At 34.8% G+C, this 14933-nt stretch overlaps 1 protein-coding gene across 1 annotated transcript in view; it reads right to left on the minus strand.

The window, feature by feature from the left end:
• The window catches only part of KCNK2 (potassium two pore domain channel subfamily K member 2), a 70213-nt gene that overhangs the window by 38186 nt on the left and 17094 nt on the right, over positions 1-14933 (minus strand). Inside the window, exon 3 of the mRNA XM_081940809.1 lies at positions 11981-12098. Coding sequence (XP_081796935.1) covers positions 11981-12098 — 118 coding nt within the window. The remainder of the gene's footprint in view (positions 1-11980; positions 12099-14933) is intronic.

Raw genomic sequence — 14933 nt, forward strand, 5'->3', positions numbered from 1 at the left:
GATACAGGACATATGTTAAATGTAAATATTCTTGATGAGTCTTATTTGACCCAGCAAAATGAAAAATTATTTTTCACTTCTTTTTCCATTTACCTTCAATTTAAAAGCCTTGAATTCCAATTTTTGGAGTTATTAAGTTGGTAAATGAATAGGAGGGGCAGAGGAAGAGAATAATATTTCAGATTATGTTTTGCTAAATAGTTTTCTTTTTCAGGGAATTAAAATACACCAAGGGACGGTCCAAAAATAATGTTTGAGTAAAAGTTCTAAACTCAATTGAAAAATTGATCCTGAACTTTCAATCAAATGCCAGTACAACTTCAGACAAGGCTTCAAAGACATATTATTTTTAATAGAGCTAAAATATTACTCCTATTTCAATCAGGACTATTATGAGAAGTCCACTTGCATGGGTGAGAGATTCTGTACATAGAACGAATTTGGAGTGGGCACTCCAGAGCATTTCCAACAGCTTTCTTTCCAGTCTGTTCACACCTGCTCCTGCCTACAAAGGCAGCCAAAGGCACCTCATTTTTATGCTGCCTGCCAAGGAGAGATCTCTGTTCTGCAGCTAGCATAGAAAGCAGCATATTGGCATAAGATTCCAGCACTTCAGCTGTCATTACTTATTAAATGTTTTTATTATAAGCTGTGTTGTCAGCACCTTATAAAAGTCATATCACTGTGCCCTACTTACATCAGTTTGTCAATTTTGGCTGCAGTTGTTAAGCGAACCACTAACAGTTGTTAAACATGACACCATGTAGTTGCAACTTAAAACTTACTGCTGGCTCCCCCATTGATTTTGCTTGTCAGAATCCAACTGTGAAGGTTCAAGTGGTAATCATGTTACCGTGAGATGCTGCAATCGTCATAAATGCACACTGGTTGCCAAACACCAAGTCATGTACATATGGGATGCTGCGATGGCCACAACTTCAAGCAGTTTCCTTGTTTTGTCATAACTTCAAAAAGTCACTGAACTAATGGTTAGTAAGCAAAGATTAACTGTACTGTGGGGGAATTCTATAAAATATACTGTTACTCACAGATCAGCTATTGTTTTTGTTCATATCATTTAGAATTAAATAATTGCCTGGAAGTCGATCTAAATGGCTGATTCTTGGGTGCTATATTTAGAGCAGGAAAGGTTTGGGAAAGTGCTGGTGTTAGCCTGATGATCATTCATTTATTTTCAAGGCATGTAAACTTTGGGCCCATATTAAAATAGCTGAGAACTGAGTTGAGGCCCCAGTTGTGTTAACAAAACCAGCATGGAAGGATGATACTCCATTAACACAAGAAAGAACAAAGTTAAAAATGTTGAGAATTGAGAAAAGTCTCATGTAATATTAACTTTACTGCCTCAAAAGAGTTGGTAGGCAGAAAGTTTAAAAAGATGATAAATTTCACTAGTCAGCTCTTCATGTCATTGTCATAAAGTCTACATCTACAATCCACAAACTTCTTTGCATTTTCCAAATAAAATTGTTAAAAGTTAAGTTGCAACATTGTACATTGACTGGGGAAAAAAACCAAACTGAAAAAAAGACAAAGCTAGATTGATTAAGCAGTTAAGGTACCGACCTTGAAATCAGGAGACTGTGAATTCTAGTCCTACCTCAGGCATGAAAACTGTCTGGGTTAACTCCAATCAACTCAACCCACTTCCCAGTGTTATTGTTATGGGAAAATAAAGGAAGACACTTTATGTATGTTCCCTGCTTTGGGTTAGTTATAAAAAATAAAAATAGGAGACAGATAAATGATAAATGATGGATGGATGGATGGATGGATGGATGGATGGATGGATAGATGATGATAGATAGATAGATAGATAGATAGATAGATAGATAGATAGATAGATAGATAGATGAGATTTATGAAAGGGAGGGATGGGGAGAGGGGGGAGAGAACAGAAGAAAAGCCTTAGAAATTCTGAAGTGTTTAAAAAAAGCCCTGACATACTTTGGAGCCTCCCAATTATTTTTTTCTCCAAATGTAAGACTGCTTTGATGGCAATTGAATTATATATTTAGAGAGTTCTACAAATATTAATTTCAGGTATGAAATAGTGTCATGTGGTCACTATGGGTAGAAAAGGACTTGATGGCACATAGTCAAATCACTCAATTAATCTGCTATAAATATGTATAGTCAAGTTTTCCATTTCCCAAGTATTCGCCAATTTATATCACAAAGTTTCTGTTTGCAGTGTGATGCCAGATTTATTATTGTTACTATCAGCATACATCCCAATAAATCATTGTGTTTCTTCATTTATATTGTCTGGGATCATACCCAATAAAATATTTCGGTTCTTAATTTTTATTTTAGAGTTTTCTGGATGCTTTGCCATATTGCTTCCTAATATTTTTGAATCTTTTTTCATAAAGCAAAATGTCCAGTTACATTAACTATAACAGAGTCATTAAGCAACTCCTGTTATGTATTTAGTCTATTTCTTTAGTCTAGATGTACCATATGTGATCACATCTTTCTTATTATAAGTGTCCTTGGATTAAAATCATTTGAAAAAATTCCAAAGTTTTAACAGATTTAATGTTATATGTTTTTTTTTCAGATTATTCTCTTTTGTTTCATTGTATAGTACATGAAGACCTTTGTCTAAGCCTGTTTCTTTTATACTTGATCTATGGCTATTAGAAGTATATGAACCTCACATGACTCTTATAAGATTACAATCTTTTAAAAGCATTAAATATAATTATGGTAGGCCATACAAGTCTACCAGATGTTTAGACTGGATCTGGCATTTTTATCCATTTATCGAATCTGTCCAACAGACCTGGGATAGATAGATGTTGGTGTTGGCAGGATGTAACCTACACTAAATAAAGCTACCTTTCACAATTGACTAATGGTGACTAATGGTATTCAAATGGTGCTCCAGATGTTTTGGAATTACACCCAAGGCACCTATTACTACTGGTACTATCTTTACTTTCTTTGGCCACAGTCATTCTACTTCTATTTGCAAGTTTTTGTATTTTCTGATCTTCTCCAGTTCTTTCTCTTTTATTCTGCTGTGTCCAGATACTGCCACATCCACTATTTAGCCTTTTTTGTCACATTGACAATTGTCAATAAGTTGTCTGAAGTGGTATGTGGCTGGTATTTGTCTGTGTGAATTCTGAAAGTCCCAGAGCACTTTAATTTTCTTCATTTTCTGTTACTTTTTCTATTTTATGGTCCTACCAGTTCTTGCTTGCATGGAAATGGTATTTCTCACCCTATATTCCAATGCACTATTGTTGCTACTTTGTCATGCCATTGTTTGTAATCAATGTTTGTGATCTTCTTGCAACAACTACATCTTCCACTGTCAAGGATACAATACAGTAAAAAATACTGTATTATTTTTAAAGCTATTTATTATTTTTTTGAATATTTCATAATTTCCCAGAAATCACGGTTACTGAATATTAAATGAATCCTACAAACCCAAACTTTTTGCAATACTGCTATTCCTCTCACTAAGGTTTTCATGTCCCAGCTAGTGTTAGATCCCACATATGTTGGATTTTATGTTCTCTTTGATAGAGGGATTTGAAAATAGAGGCACTCTGTTATTTCCTTAGCAGGAACAAATCATTCTGGTAATTCTTACATTGACAGCTAATATAATCTTTTGATAGTGTGGTCTAGTTATTTCAAAAACCTAGATAGCTTCCTGAATGCGCTTGAGGAATTTTGCACAAAATTTGTCAGTGATGCTATTAGAAAAATAGAATAACAGAGTTGAAAACGACCTTGGGGGTTTTCTAGTCCAACCCCCTGCTTAAACAGGAAGCCTAGACCATTTCAGACAAATAGTTGTCTAATCCCTTCTTAAAAACTTCCAGCATTGGAGCATTCACAGCAAGTGAATGCTCCAAGTTGTTCCACTGATTAATTGTTCTATGAATTCCCTAGCCAGCACAGAAGTTGATACTAGTCCTTCTTGGCACAAAAAATTATGCTAATTCATTTATGAAATGCCTTTCCACAATTCTTTGTGTATCCAAGTTATAGAATAAGAATTACATACTAGGAATCATAAACATTAAAAATAAATTGTCCAAAATGATCATGCCTTGTATAAATCAACAGAGAGATCACACTTGGAAAAGGAGAGTTCTACATTACAACACCACAAAGGGCATCCCTGTAGCACTCAAAATGATGTAGAAAAGAGCAACCAAGAAGATATAAGGGTGGAGCAGCTTCTCCAAAAATAAAGGCAACAATTTTTTTCCACTTAGAACAAAGCTAGATAAGAGAGAGAGAAAATCTAGAAAATCTGGCAGAAAAAAAGCATGAATGGGATGAAAAATTTTAGACTTTTGTCGCAGTTTTGCAACTCATCTGTTGAAACAAAATGCTCGGAGATTACTGATTGAAGGAAATACATCTTTACACAGTTCATAGTTCATCTATGGAGTTTATGGACCACACATATGAATATTGAATACCAATTCATTTGGTTTAAAAAAATGGAATCTGAAGCTGTGTATCATAAATATTGAATACTGGGGAATGACAGAGGAAAGGGACTATTTTTCTAAGCTTGCAAGCTCTCTAGTGTACCGGTTAAACATCCTGTGACAGAGAATGCTGGATTAAATGAGCTATTAAACCTGATTCAGCAGGGGTCTTCTTATTCTGTTATGTAGAGGGAAAATAAAATATAAACCAAGAAACTAATGTAAGTGTAAAGCTGTTCACAATAGCCATTGTTATTAAAAGTTGTCCTCGCTCAACAGCTACTCATTCAGTAATTCCTTGAAAGCTCATACTTACACTATTGTAGCATCCCATTTGCAACCTTCTTTGCTGGCTTCTCACAAAGAAAATCAGTGGGAAAGCTAGCAGAAGTTTCCAAATAGTGACTATGTGACATTAATGCTTATAGACTTGCAGTGATTTGCTTAACAATGGGAAGAGAAGTGCTGGAATTTCTGTTCCTAAGTGTGCAAGACACATGATGTTCACGCTTTACAATTTCATCACTTAGCAATGGAAATTGCAGTACAAGTGAGGACTACTGAATCAGAATAGAGTTTGAAAGGACCTTTGAGGTTTTCTAGTCCAGTGCCCTGCTCAAGCAGGCGATCCTATACCATTTCAGACAAGTGACTGTCCAGTCTACCGATAATATTTATCTAACATTCATATGTTAACCAATAAAAGTAGAAGACAGGGCATATTAATCTAGACTTAGTTCAAATGTATAGAATTTCTTCTTTTTTAATTTCTGTCAGCATTTTCATGCTGCTATTTTAAAAGTTGAAAATTAAAGTGAAAAAATTGGAGAATGAAATATTTTCCTTTGATTCTTATATAAAATGCCTATGTTGAATTTGTTTATTCTTTTCCATCATCTGCCAGTTTGTCTGTGTAGAACTTAAAAAGCAGTGCAACAATGTAAAACATCAGTCCCAAAGGAAACCTGTATCATTAGCATCAGATCTCCATTTTATCTACAACCTTCCAATTATAACTGAACATTCTTGCTTTTTATAGTTACTGTGACACCAAAGTTTAGCAGCTAAGGATAAGAATGTTCAAAGGCCACGGTTTCATTCTTTTATTACAAAATATTGGAATAGATACTCCCATTAATGCTTGGATTCGAAAAAGGCAGACTATTAATAAGATATATATGTTACTGTGAAAGTCCGAAATCTGGTGAATGTCGACATTCACCGGTGAATGTCGACATTCACATAGTCGCTTGGTGTATGTCCGAAATATTTGCTAAATACCCTTATCCTCTCGACACCCTTACCCTAATACCCTTATCCTCTCGACACCTCGGCTCCTCGCTTCCTTTTAAGCGTCTTCTATTCGCAGACTTCTTTTTTTTTTAAACCTGCGATCCTGCGCGGTTAGAACGAGTAGTTTCCAGGACCGCGAATTGAAAAGCAAAAGTAAAGCGTTACGCTGACTCGTTATATATATGTCACCGTGAAAGACCGAAATTGGTATGTGTCGACATTCACCGGTGAATGTCAACATTCACCAATTTCAGTCTTTCACGGTGACATATACATTTCTTTTTTGATGGGGTGGTAACAAATGCTTGTTTATTAAAGAAACTGAGATACTTTTTTGGAAAGCCAAATTAGAGTTATTGAAAATAATGACAGGCATTCTTAAGTTTATGAACTTCTAAATCAAGGTAAGTTTCAGTTGTCTACAGCAACTGTTCTCAACCTAATGTCCTTCAGTTTTGTCACAATTGTGGCATCTGTATTACAACCTATCTGAGATGCACAGGTTGAGGAAGGATATTTTTTTCCTCTAAAATCTATTATCTGAATTATAATATTATTTTCACCTTAAACATCAGAAAAAATATGATGCTGAGAACTGATAAATATCTTCAGGGAAATGCAACACAAAACATGAGATTTTGACCTGCCCAACTCTGTAGTAATGCAAATCAAGACAAGTCCTGGTTATTCACTCCTTAATATTTCCCTGAAAATAAGACCTCCCCAGATAATAAGCCCAATCAGGCTTTTGAGGGCATACGCTTAAAATAAGCCCTCCCCTGAAAATAACCCTTCCCCGAAAATATTGCAACATAGCAGCAGCCATGAGGTGACCACGCTCACCGCTTTCTGGACCTCAAAAATACTAAAACTCTCCAAAAATAAGCCAAGCGCTTATTTCGGGGGTCAAAAGAAAATAAGACCCTATCTTATTTTTGGGAAAACAAGGTACCAATCTACTTCTGCTTTCAAACACATTGTATCTCTTTTTTGTAATTTAGCCTGTTATAATCTTTCAGGTATAATTTCAACAAATTTCTGTTTTATTTTCTTTTGGAGCCCTCAAATTAGTACACTTTTTGATAGCAAATTTATTATGCTTTCAAACTTCTGGATGTACTAGATATAAATAATTGTATACTCTTACTTGTAAAAGACTAATGTGAGGAGCCAAGAATACATTATCCACTTTTTGACAAATGGGAGGAGTTTGCTTCTAAAAAAATAAAATTCAACTCATAAGCCTTATGTGAAGGAGAGAAAATGCAGAATTACTTCACCATGGGCATTTCTTATAAGTAAAGTTAGAATACAGAATAACATAATTGGAAGGGACCTTGGAGGTGTTCCAATCCAACCCCTTACTAAAGCAGGACACATTATGCAATTTCAGACAAATGGCTGTACAATCTCTTCTTAAATGATGGAGCACCCATATCTTCTGAAGGCAAGCTGTTCACTGATTAATTGTTGTAACTGTCAGGAAATGTATCCTTATTTCTAAGTTGCCTCTCTCCTTGATTAGTTTCCATCCATTGATTCTTGTCCTGCCTTCAGGTGTTTTAGAGAATAACTTGACGACCCCCGCTCCCTCTTTTTTGTGGCAGCCCCTTAGATATTAGAAACATGCTATTGTGTTACCCTTAGTCCTTCGTTTCATTAAACCAGACATTCCAGCCAAAAGAAAATCAATATTATGCCCTATTTATTTTCATGGGAGGATGAAGCAGGTGATTTACTCTCCCACTGAAAGTAGTGAAATTAAAACATTTAAATTTGGTGGCATTGTTCCTAACTAGGCTTTATTTCTCATGAATTAACACAAATTTGTTCACTCTACTCAGCATGGCAAGTTTCCTTCTTACCATGTCAGACCTCAAAGATCATGCAAGCCTACTATTTGCAAGCAGAGATAGAAAACAATTTTGCTTCATCACTGGCGGGAAGTGACACAATAGCTAGTCTTTGCTGTTGCTAATTCCCAGCAACCCAGTAAATTCTAGCTATCTGCAATCCTAAACTGCTTTTAACCATTCCAAGCTGTAAGGAGTAGAATTTTGCTAGTGTAGATTTACCCAGCAAGCTAACAAATGCCACATGTTGTGCTGGCCATTGCTAGCAGCACGACAGGACAATATCTGAACTCCTGGAAGCAAATCCTTGGCCTGGTTTCAAGAAGTTGAGGAGTGAGTTGTGAGGGCCATTTTGTGTTTTTCTCTTTGGATACAGTAATTTGATTCTGCATTACCTCAGATTTACAAAACAGATCTGATGTCTGTGAAGAACAGAAGAATGTTTGGAAGTCCTTTAACTAGCCAGCAACATGGACTCTTTTAACTGACCAGATTAGGAGAATTAAGTGCATTGCTCCCCTCCCCTTCTTGCCTTTTGCTTATCAATTGCTGCCTAAAACTGACACCCTGGCTCAAGATCAGGACCAAGGCTGCCCAATTTCCAGCTCAATTTTTTTTTGTCATTACTGTGTTGATAAGAGGAAATATTTTCAGCGATTAGAAACAGCATTTCAGAACAAATAGTTTGAACCTGGTCATGACAACTACAGATTTTTTAAAAAAGATTTGTTAAAAGACTAAAAAAGGGAAAATTATTAATATAACAAAAAACAATTGCATATCATTGAAAGAGAAAATTTAACTAATAAAATTGTATAATACGTATCTAGTAAATGTGTTTTTGTATAATCGTATTACACTGGGTGTTAGAAAGGTTTGACATATTTTTTTTCTTTTCATGCAAGATGCATTGTTAAACTTCCTTATTCCTACCCAGGCCTCCATGGAATAGAGAGAGGTTGTATATTATGTAGTTAATGTCTAGCTGAAAAGAGGATTTCAACACAGAGTTTTCTGATTATAATAAAATTATGTCAGTAATAACAGAGTTAATAGTACAATTCCCCATTGTTCAGCTGAATCAATAAACTACATACAGTAACAAGATAGAAAATGTTTCGACTTCAGAAGAAAAGGCTTATGCCTGCAGGGGACATACACTGGAGAAAGAAACATTATTTACAATAAAAATTTTGTTCGAGCTTAGAGACCAAGACCTTAATCACAAATGTGAATCTACAAGGATTTACTTTTGTCTGCTAAGTGCTAACTCAAACCTGGCATCAAATATGGCATATTTTCAGAATGTCAGTAGCTGCTTGCTAATCTTTTCATTTAAATAAAACAGTTTTGCTTGACATTATAATATGACACCAAAAGAATGCAGGAGATTTTGATATTTCTTTAGGTCAGTTGCTCCCCTTGCACAGAAGCAAGAGCTATCTTAAACAAATATTATTTCATAAAATCCCAAAGGCTATTCATGCCATATTCAAAGCAACTGAGGTTCGCGATAAGTGACAGTGGAATATAAACATGACTCAAGGATAAAATTGGAGGTTACACCATTTTCCCATAACCTTGTACCTTCCAGAAAATTTTAATCAGGGACTCCATCATCCACACCCAGCAGAACCACAAGGTCTTGTGAGATGAGTAAATTATACATAGAGGATTCCATGAAGGGGAATATAATACAACAATTATTTTTAAATGACTGTCAATATTGTTTAAGTGAAATAAAAACATTTCTCATGACATTTTATCTGACATTCTGCTGCCTTATAGCTTAGAATTCAATATGACTTCCCCCCATTACCCTGCCATATACATTTCTTTTTTATACAGCAATTTCTACAGCTGCAGGTACATGGAACAGCAATCTGAAAAATACTATGACCAGACACGTATACATCTTACATGTTACTTTTGTTCACAGAAAATACTTATTAGAGAATGAATAGGACAAATCATGTAGAAATAAAACAGCAAAGTATTGTACTGTTTTGTTTCTGAAAGAAAGATTTTCCATCTTTACCATGTTAGTCAGACTGATCTGCATTTTTGACATATATAAAACTGTGATTCTTAACCTTGGCAATTTTAAGGTGTGTAAACTTCGACACCTGGCTGGGAAATTCTGAGAGTTCAAACCCACAGATCTTAAAATTGTTAAAGCTGAGAAACACTGGTGTAGAGTATTAAAAATACAGAGACCTTAAGCAGTCATGTCTGATGATAGCAATCGCAATTCAGTTAAAAAAACATGTAAGGGGGCAATCTTATATATATATAAAGACCCAAAGGGACTGGGCAATCTTATATATATATAAAGACCCAAAGGGACTGGGTCAGGGCAGTATTGTATATATATATATATATACAATACTGCCCTGACCCAGTCCCTTTGGAACATCTTGCCCACTGGGGTAGGATTGGCTCCCACCCTTCTGACCTTCTGCAAGAACCTCTGCCAGTTGGCCTGGGGTGCCAAGGAGGGGATGTTCCTGGAGATGGACTAATAGATCCCACCTCACCCCCTACACACCTTGCTTTCTTCCCTCCCATTTTAATCATAATTTTGTAGTCTTTAAATCATAATTTTGTAGTCCTAGGGCTATAATTTTAATGTTGTAAGCTGCCAAGAGTGGCCTTGTGATGAGATGGGCCACATAATTTAATAATACTGAGGAAAATATAACCTTCAAAAATAATTCTATAGAAAACAGTAGAATGACTGAATTCATAGAACTGCACAGTCAAAATCAAATGCCAGTAGTAAACACCAGTCATAAATGGTAGCACTCTAAAACAACATCAATGTACAGTTTTGAAATTCTCTGACAAGTTAAGTTGAACACTTTGTTTTCATATTTCAAACAAAATGAAATATTGTTTGTTTTATTTGATGGTTGTTTTTAAAATCATTTTGATACATCGCTTTGGTTAAGGAAATATTTATTCCGGTTCAGAAATGAATTAGTATAGAGGGGGAAAATCAGTGTTATTTATAATGAAAATTCTCCCAGTTCATCTTTACAATAGTTGGCTTACATACATTTCTTTTCTTTTTTGGTGGGCTGGTTAAAAATGTTCATTTATTAAAGAAATTGAGACTCCTTTCTTGGAGAAAGGAAGATTAGGGTTATTGAAAATAACGAAGGGCATTCTTAATTTTATGAATTTCTCAATCAAGTTTAAACTGTCTATGGCACTTTTCTCAAACTAATGTCCTTCAATTTTGTCACAATTGTAGCAGTTGTAACACAAGCTATCTGAGGTACACAGGCTGTGAAAGGCTGTCTTACAGGCTCATTACAAAACAATTAAAACATGCTGAAATCTCCCTTTGCAAGAAGATAATATGATAAAATTTCAACAGTATATATGCACATTTTCACACAGTTAACAGAATACCTCTTTTTATCCACTATTCCATATACTTCCACAATATGATAGTTTGTCACAGACACTAATTTATGTATATATAACATCCATTGCAGCTCTTATTTTGCTGCTCAATCCAAAGACCTCTAAAAGGCAAAATGGAATGAGAATTGGAGGCAGGATTGGTCCAATCTCACATTTCCTTTTTCAGATAATCTTAGATTGGAGAAAGAGAAGGAGGAGCTTCTTAGCCCTTCTACTCTGACTGAAGATGATGTGTGGAACACACTCTCATAACAACAAACATGGGATGGGGATGTATCACCACCACCCCATATCGCCTGTCTCTCATTAAGTAAGTTTATGACTGAGAGAAAAGTAAATGATGATGTCAAACAGTAACATATTTAAGCAATATAATGCATTTATAGAATTCAGTTTGGTATGGTGCAGCTATCCATATACTATCCATATAGTACTTGTATTAAAAATATATGTACCATATAGTAGACAGAATGCTGTTCATAAACTATGCAAATCACCCAATACCTAATAAAATACCAGTTAATTTGTATTTATATTGAGGCTCATTACATTTATATGTTTAACATTTAAATAAATTTTCCAACTAGATTAACTTTACAATGTCCTCAATTAAAACATATGAGAATAAGGGTATAAAATTGAGGCAGTCATTGCTAAACAAACCAAATCAAAGTAAAAGCCAAGGGTTCCATTAAGAAAAATCTAAACTAAAAATAATTAAACCCTTGCACTTGAAGTTTTTGATTACTTATACTTAGTTTGTAAATATGAAAGAAACACATCTAACCAACATTTCCTTAAAAATAGGACAATTAAAAGAGACAAAGTTCCCAAATAAGAATATATAAACATATACTTTAGCTAAATTTAATTTGGGTCATCAATGTTCAAACAGAATAATAAATTGTGTCCTACCTATGGTGGTAATAACAGTCCCTGCAAAGAAGAAGGAACTTCCCAAATCCCAGTGACTGACTTGACTTGGCATATTTCCTTTAGGATTGACTCCTGCAGTTATTGCTGCCACAACTTGCTGAAAATTTAAAGACATTTTCTCAGTATTTATGAAATATAAACAAGGATATTAGAACACACTATTCCATACACTTGTGAAAGTAATCTATCTGTCTGATTTTTAAAAAAATAGCCAAAAAGAAGGGTGGGACATCTTACAGCACATTGAAATTGCTTCAGTTCCAAGAGTCTGTGATCTGAGTCTGAAATATAATTAAATTAAAATTATTGAACTCACTGAGAGATTACAACTGTTCAAGGCTAAGGGTAGCCTTGGAATTGAATTTCCTGAGTATTGGTCTTTTATTTTAAGCAATTTAGTACACTGACTTTTCAATATTGTGTAAGCTTTGGAAAAAAATATAAGTAAAGCATAAAGATCATAGGCATATCAATATTTTGAATCAGCAATCATTTTAGGATTAGTAACTCTTAACCTGATCATGAAATCATGGATTAAAAATTAAAATCCTGACATCAAGAGTTTCAATCCTGAAATAGGCAATAAAATCAATGAGCAACTATACGCCAAATTTTATTCATGCACTGAATTCATGAATAATCATGAATAAGGTAACACGTTGGCTATGATATAACTTGTAGAAAAGTAAATAAGAAATAGGAAAAGTAAATAAGAAACAGAAACTTGTTTTATGTATCAGAAAACCACTTCTCCTACTCAAATTATGAATGTTCAGAGAAAGGTTAATAATTGTAACAATCAGCATAGAAGCTGAAGGATTCTATCCCAATAAAAATACTTTATTTATTTAATAAGCATTCCATTCATTCCCAATAAAATGCGTTATTCCATTTAGTAAGCTTTAATAAGCGTTCCATTCAGTGCAGTTGAAAAATATTCTAAAAATAACTTTGACTGACCTAGTAACATACATGTTAATACCTACACATTCTGAACAATAGATAAAGTAGTATGGCCCCTAATAATTAAAATATATATTTGAGGATGTATTTTGCTACTGTCGAAAGAGTGTTTCTCAACTTTGTTGACTTTAAGATGTGTGGACTTGAACTCCTAGAATTCTTCAGTCAGCATGCTAGGGAATTCTGGGGCTAAAATCCACATATTTTTTAACTTGCTAAGGTTGAAAAACACTGTGTTAAAAGAATTAAAACTGCAATCCTTAGCATATTTACTGAAAAGTTCTTTAAAAAAAATAAGCTTTAATTCTGGGCTAAGCATTTATAATATTGTTCCAGTGAAAGGATAGGGTGGGAGAACACAAACAGCAATGCCTTTACTATTTTATTATCATATACATACTGGTGTTTTCAGCTGATGTAAATCTTTACTTTGTAAACAGATATTTTGCAATCTAAAAGTTTTACCTGTTATTTTAATAAATCGGTATTTCCATCTTAGTAAATGCTCTTTTTTTAAATCCCACTGATCTGGTTTTAGCATATTTCAAAGTAAGTGAACACTAAAATACAGTCATGTATTTGTGTTTCTTCTATAAGATGGCAATGACAAACAACTTTTATACTGTTGCAAATAAAAATCTATGAATATATTCATATCATCACCTGGAGTCAAGCTCAATCTGAGAGTCTTAACTATTTTTTATCCTAAAATACAAGAATCATATACTGGAAAAGAAGCCACTGTTTGGCTATAATATCTATTCACTTCAGTTGAAATCCTTAACTTCTGAGAACACACCATATGCACCCAAGTTTTTGTATAGGCTTAGTAGTATTTCTCAACCTTGGCAGCTTCAATTTGGACTTCAATTCATGCAGGCTGGGATTTCTAGGAGTTAAACTCCATACATTTTCAAGCTACTGATGTTGAGAAACACTGCTCTGTGGTTTGACCAAATTACATTGCTTCAGGAGCATACATACCATGTTTCCCCGAAAATAAGACAGGGTCTTATTTTCTTTTGACCCCCCCCCAAAAAAAATAAGCTCTTGGTCTTATTTTTGGGGAGGTCTTGTTATTTTTGAGGTGCATGAGGCAGCAAGCGTAGTCACCTCATGGCTGCTTCTGCAATATTTTCAGGGAGGGCTTATTTTTAGGGGAGGGTTTATTTTAGTGCATGCGCTCAAAAGCCCGATTGGGCTTATTATCCGGGGAGGTCTTATTTTCAGGGAAACAGAGTAGTAGTGTCCTTCAGAAAATCTTGGCATTGTAGTCATCTGTGTATAGGATAACCATACATCTTCCTTAATCAACTGGCAAGTTCACACAGAAAGATGTTAAAGAAAACAGTCTGGATTTTCTGGACTGTGCAGTGCACATTAAAGAAGAGAGAAACCTTAACACTGAAGTTTACAGAAAACTCTCAAACACAAACCAGTATTTGCATTTTGATTCTCACCACTCACCGGAGCACAAAATGGGAGTGATCAGAACCCTACACCACTGGACTGAAAGTTTGCCTACCAATAAGTAAGGTAGGGATGAGTAATTAAAATATGTCAAGGAATCCCTCAGGACTTGTGGTTATCCTAACTCGGCCTTCATCAAATCCAGAAAAAGATCCAGCAGGCATTTGTCCATTACAGACAAAGAAGAGAACAACAAATGTGACAACATTGTCATTCCAAACATTGCAGGAATATTTGAAAAGCTCGGGAGAATTTTCAATCAACACAACATAAATGTATACTTTAAATCCAAGAATACACTAAGATGTAAGCTTATCCACCCCAAGGATAAAACATACATACAAAAACTGAGCAATGTCATATGTGCAATACAGTGCAGTGAGACATGTGCAGGTTTGTACATTGGTGAAACAAAACCACCACTTCACAAGAGCAGGGCACAACATAGGAGTTCAAAGCCATCAGGACAAGATTCAGCTGTCCATCTGCATTTGCAAGA

Source organism: Natrix helvetica (genome assembly GCF_964273705.1).
Source record: "Natrix helvetica genome assembly, chromosome: 2".
NCBI lineage: Eukaryota > Metazoa > Chordata > Lepidosauria > Squamata > Natricidae > Natrix > Natrix helvetica.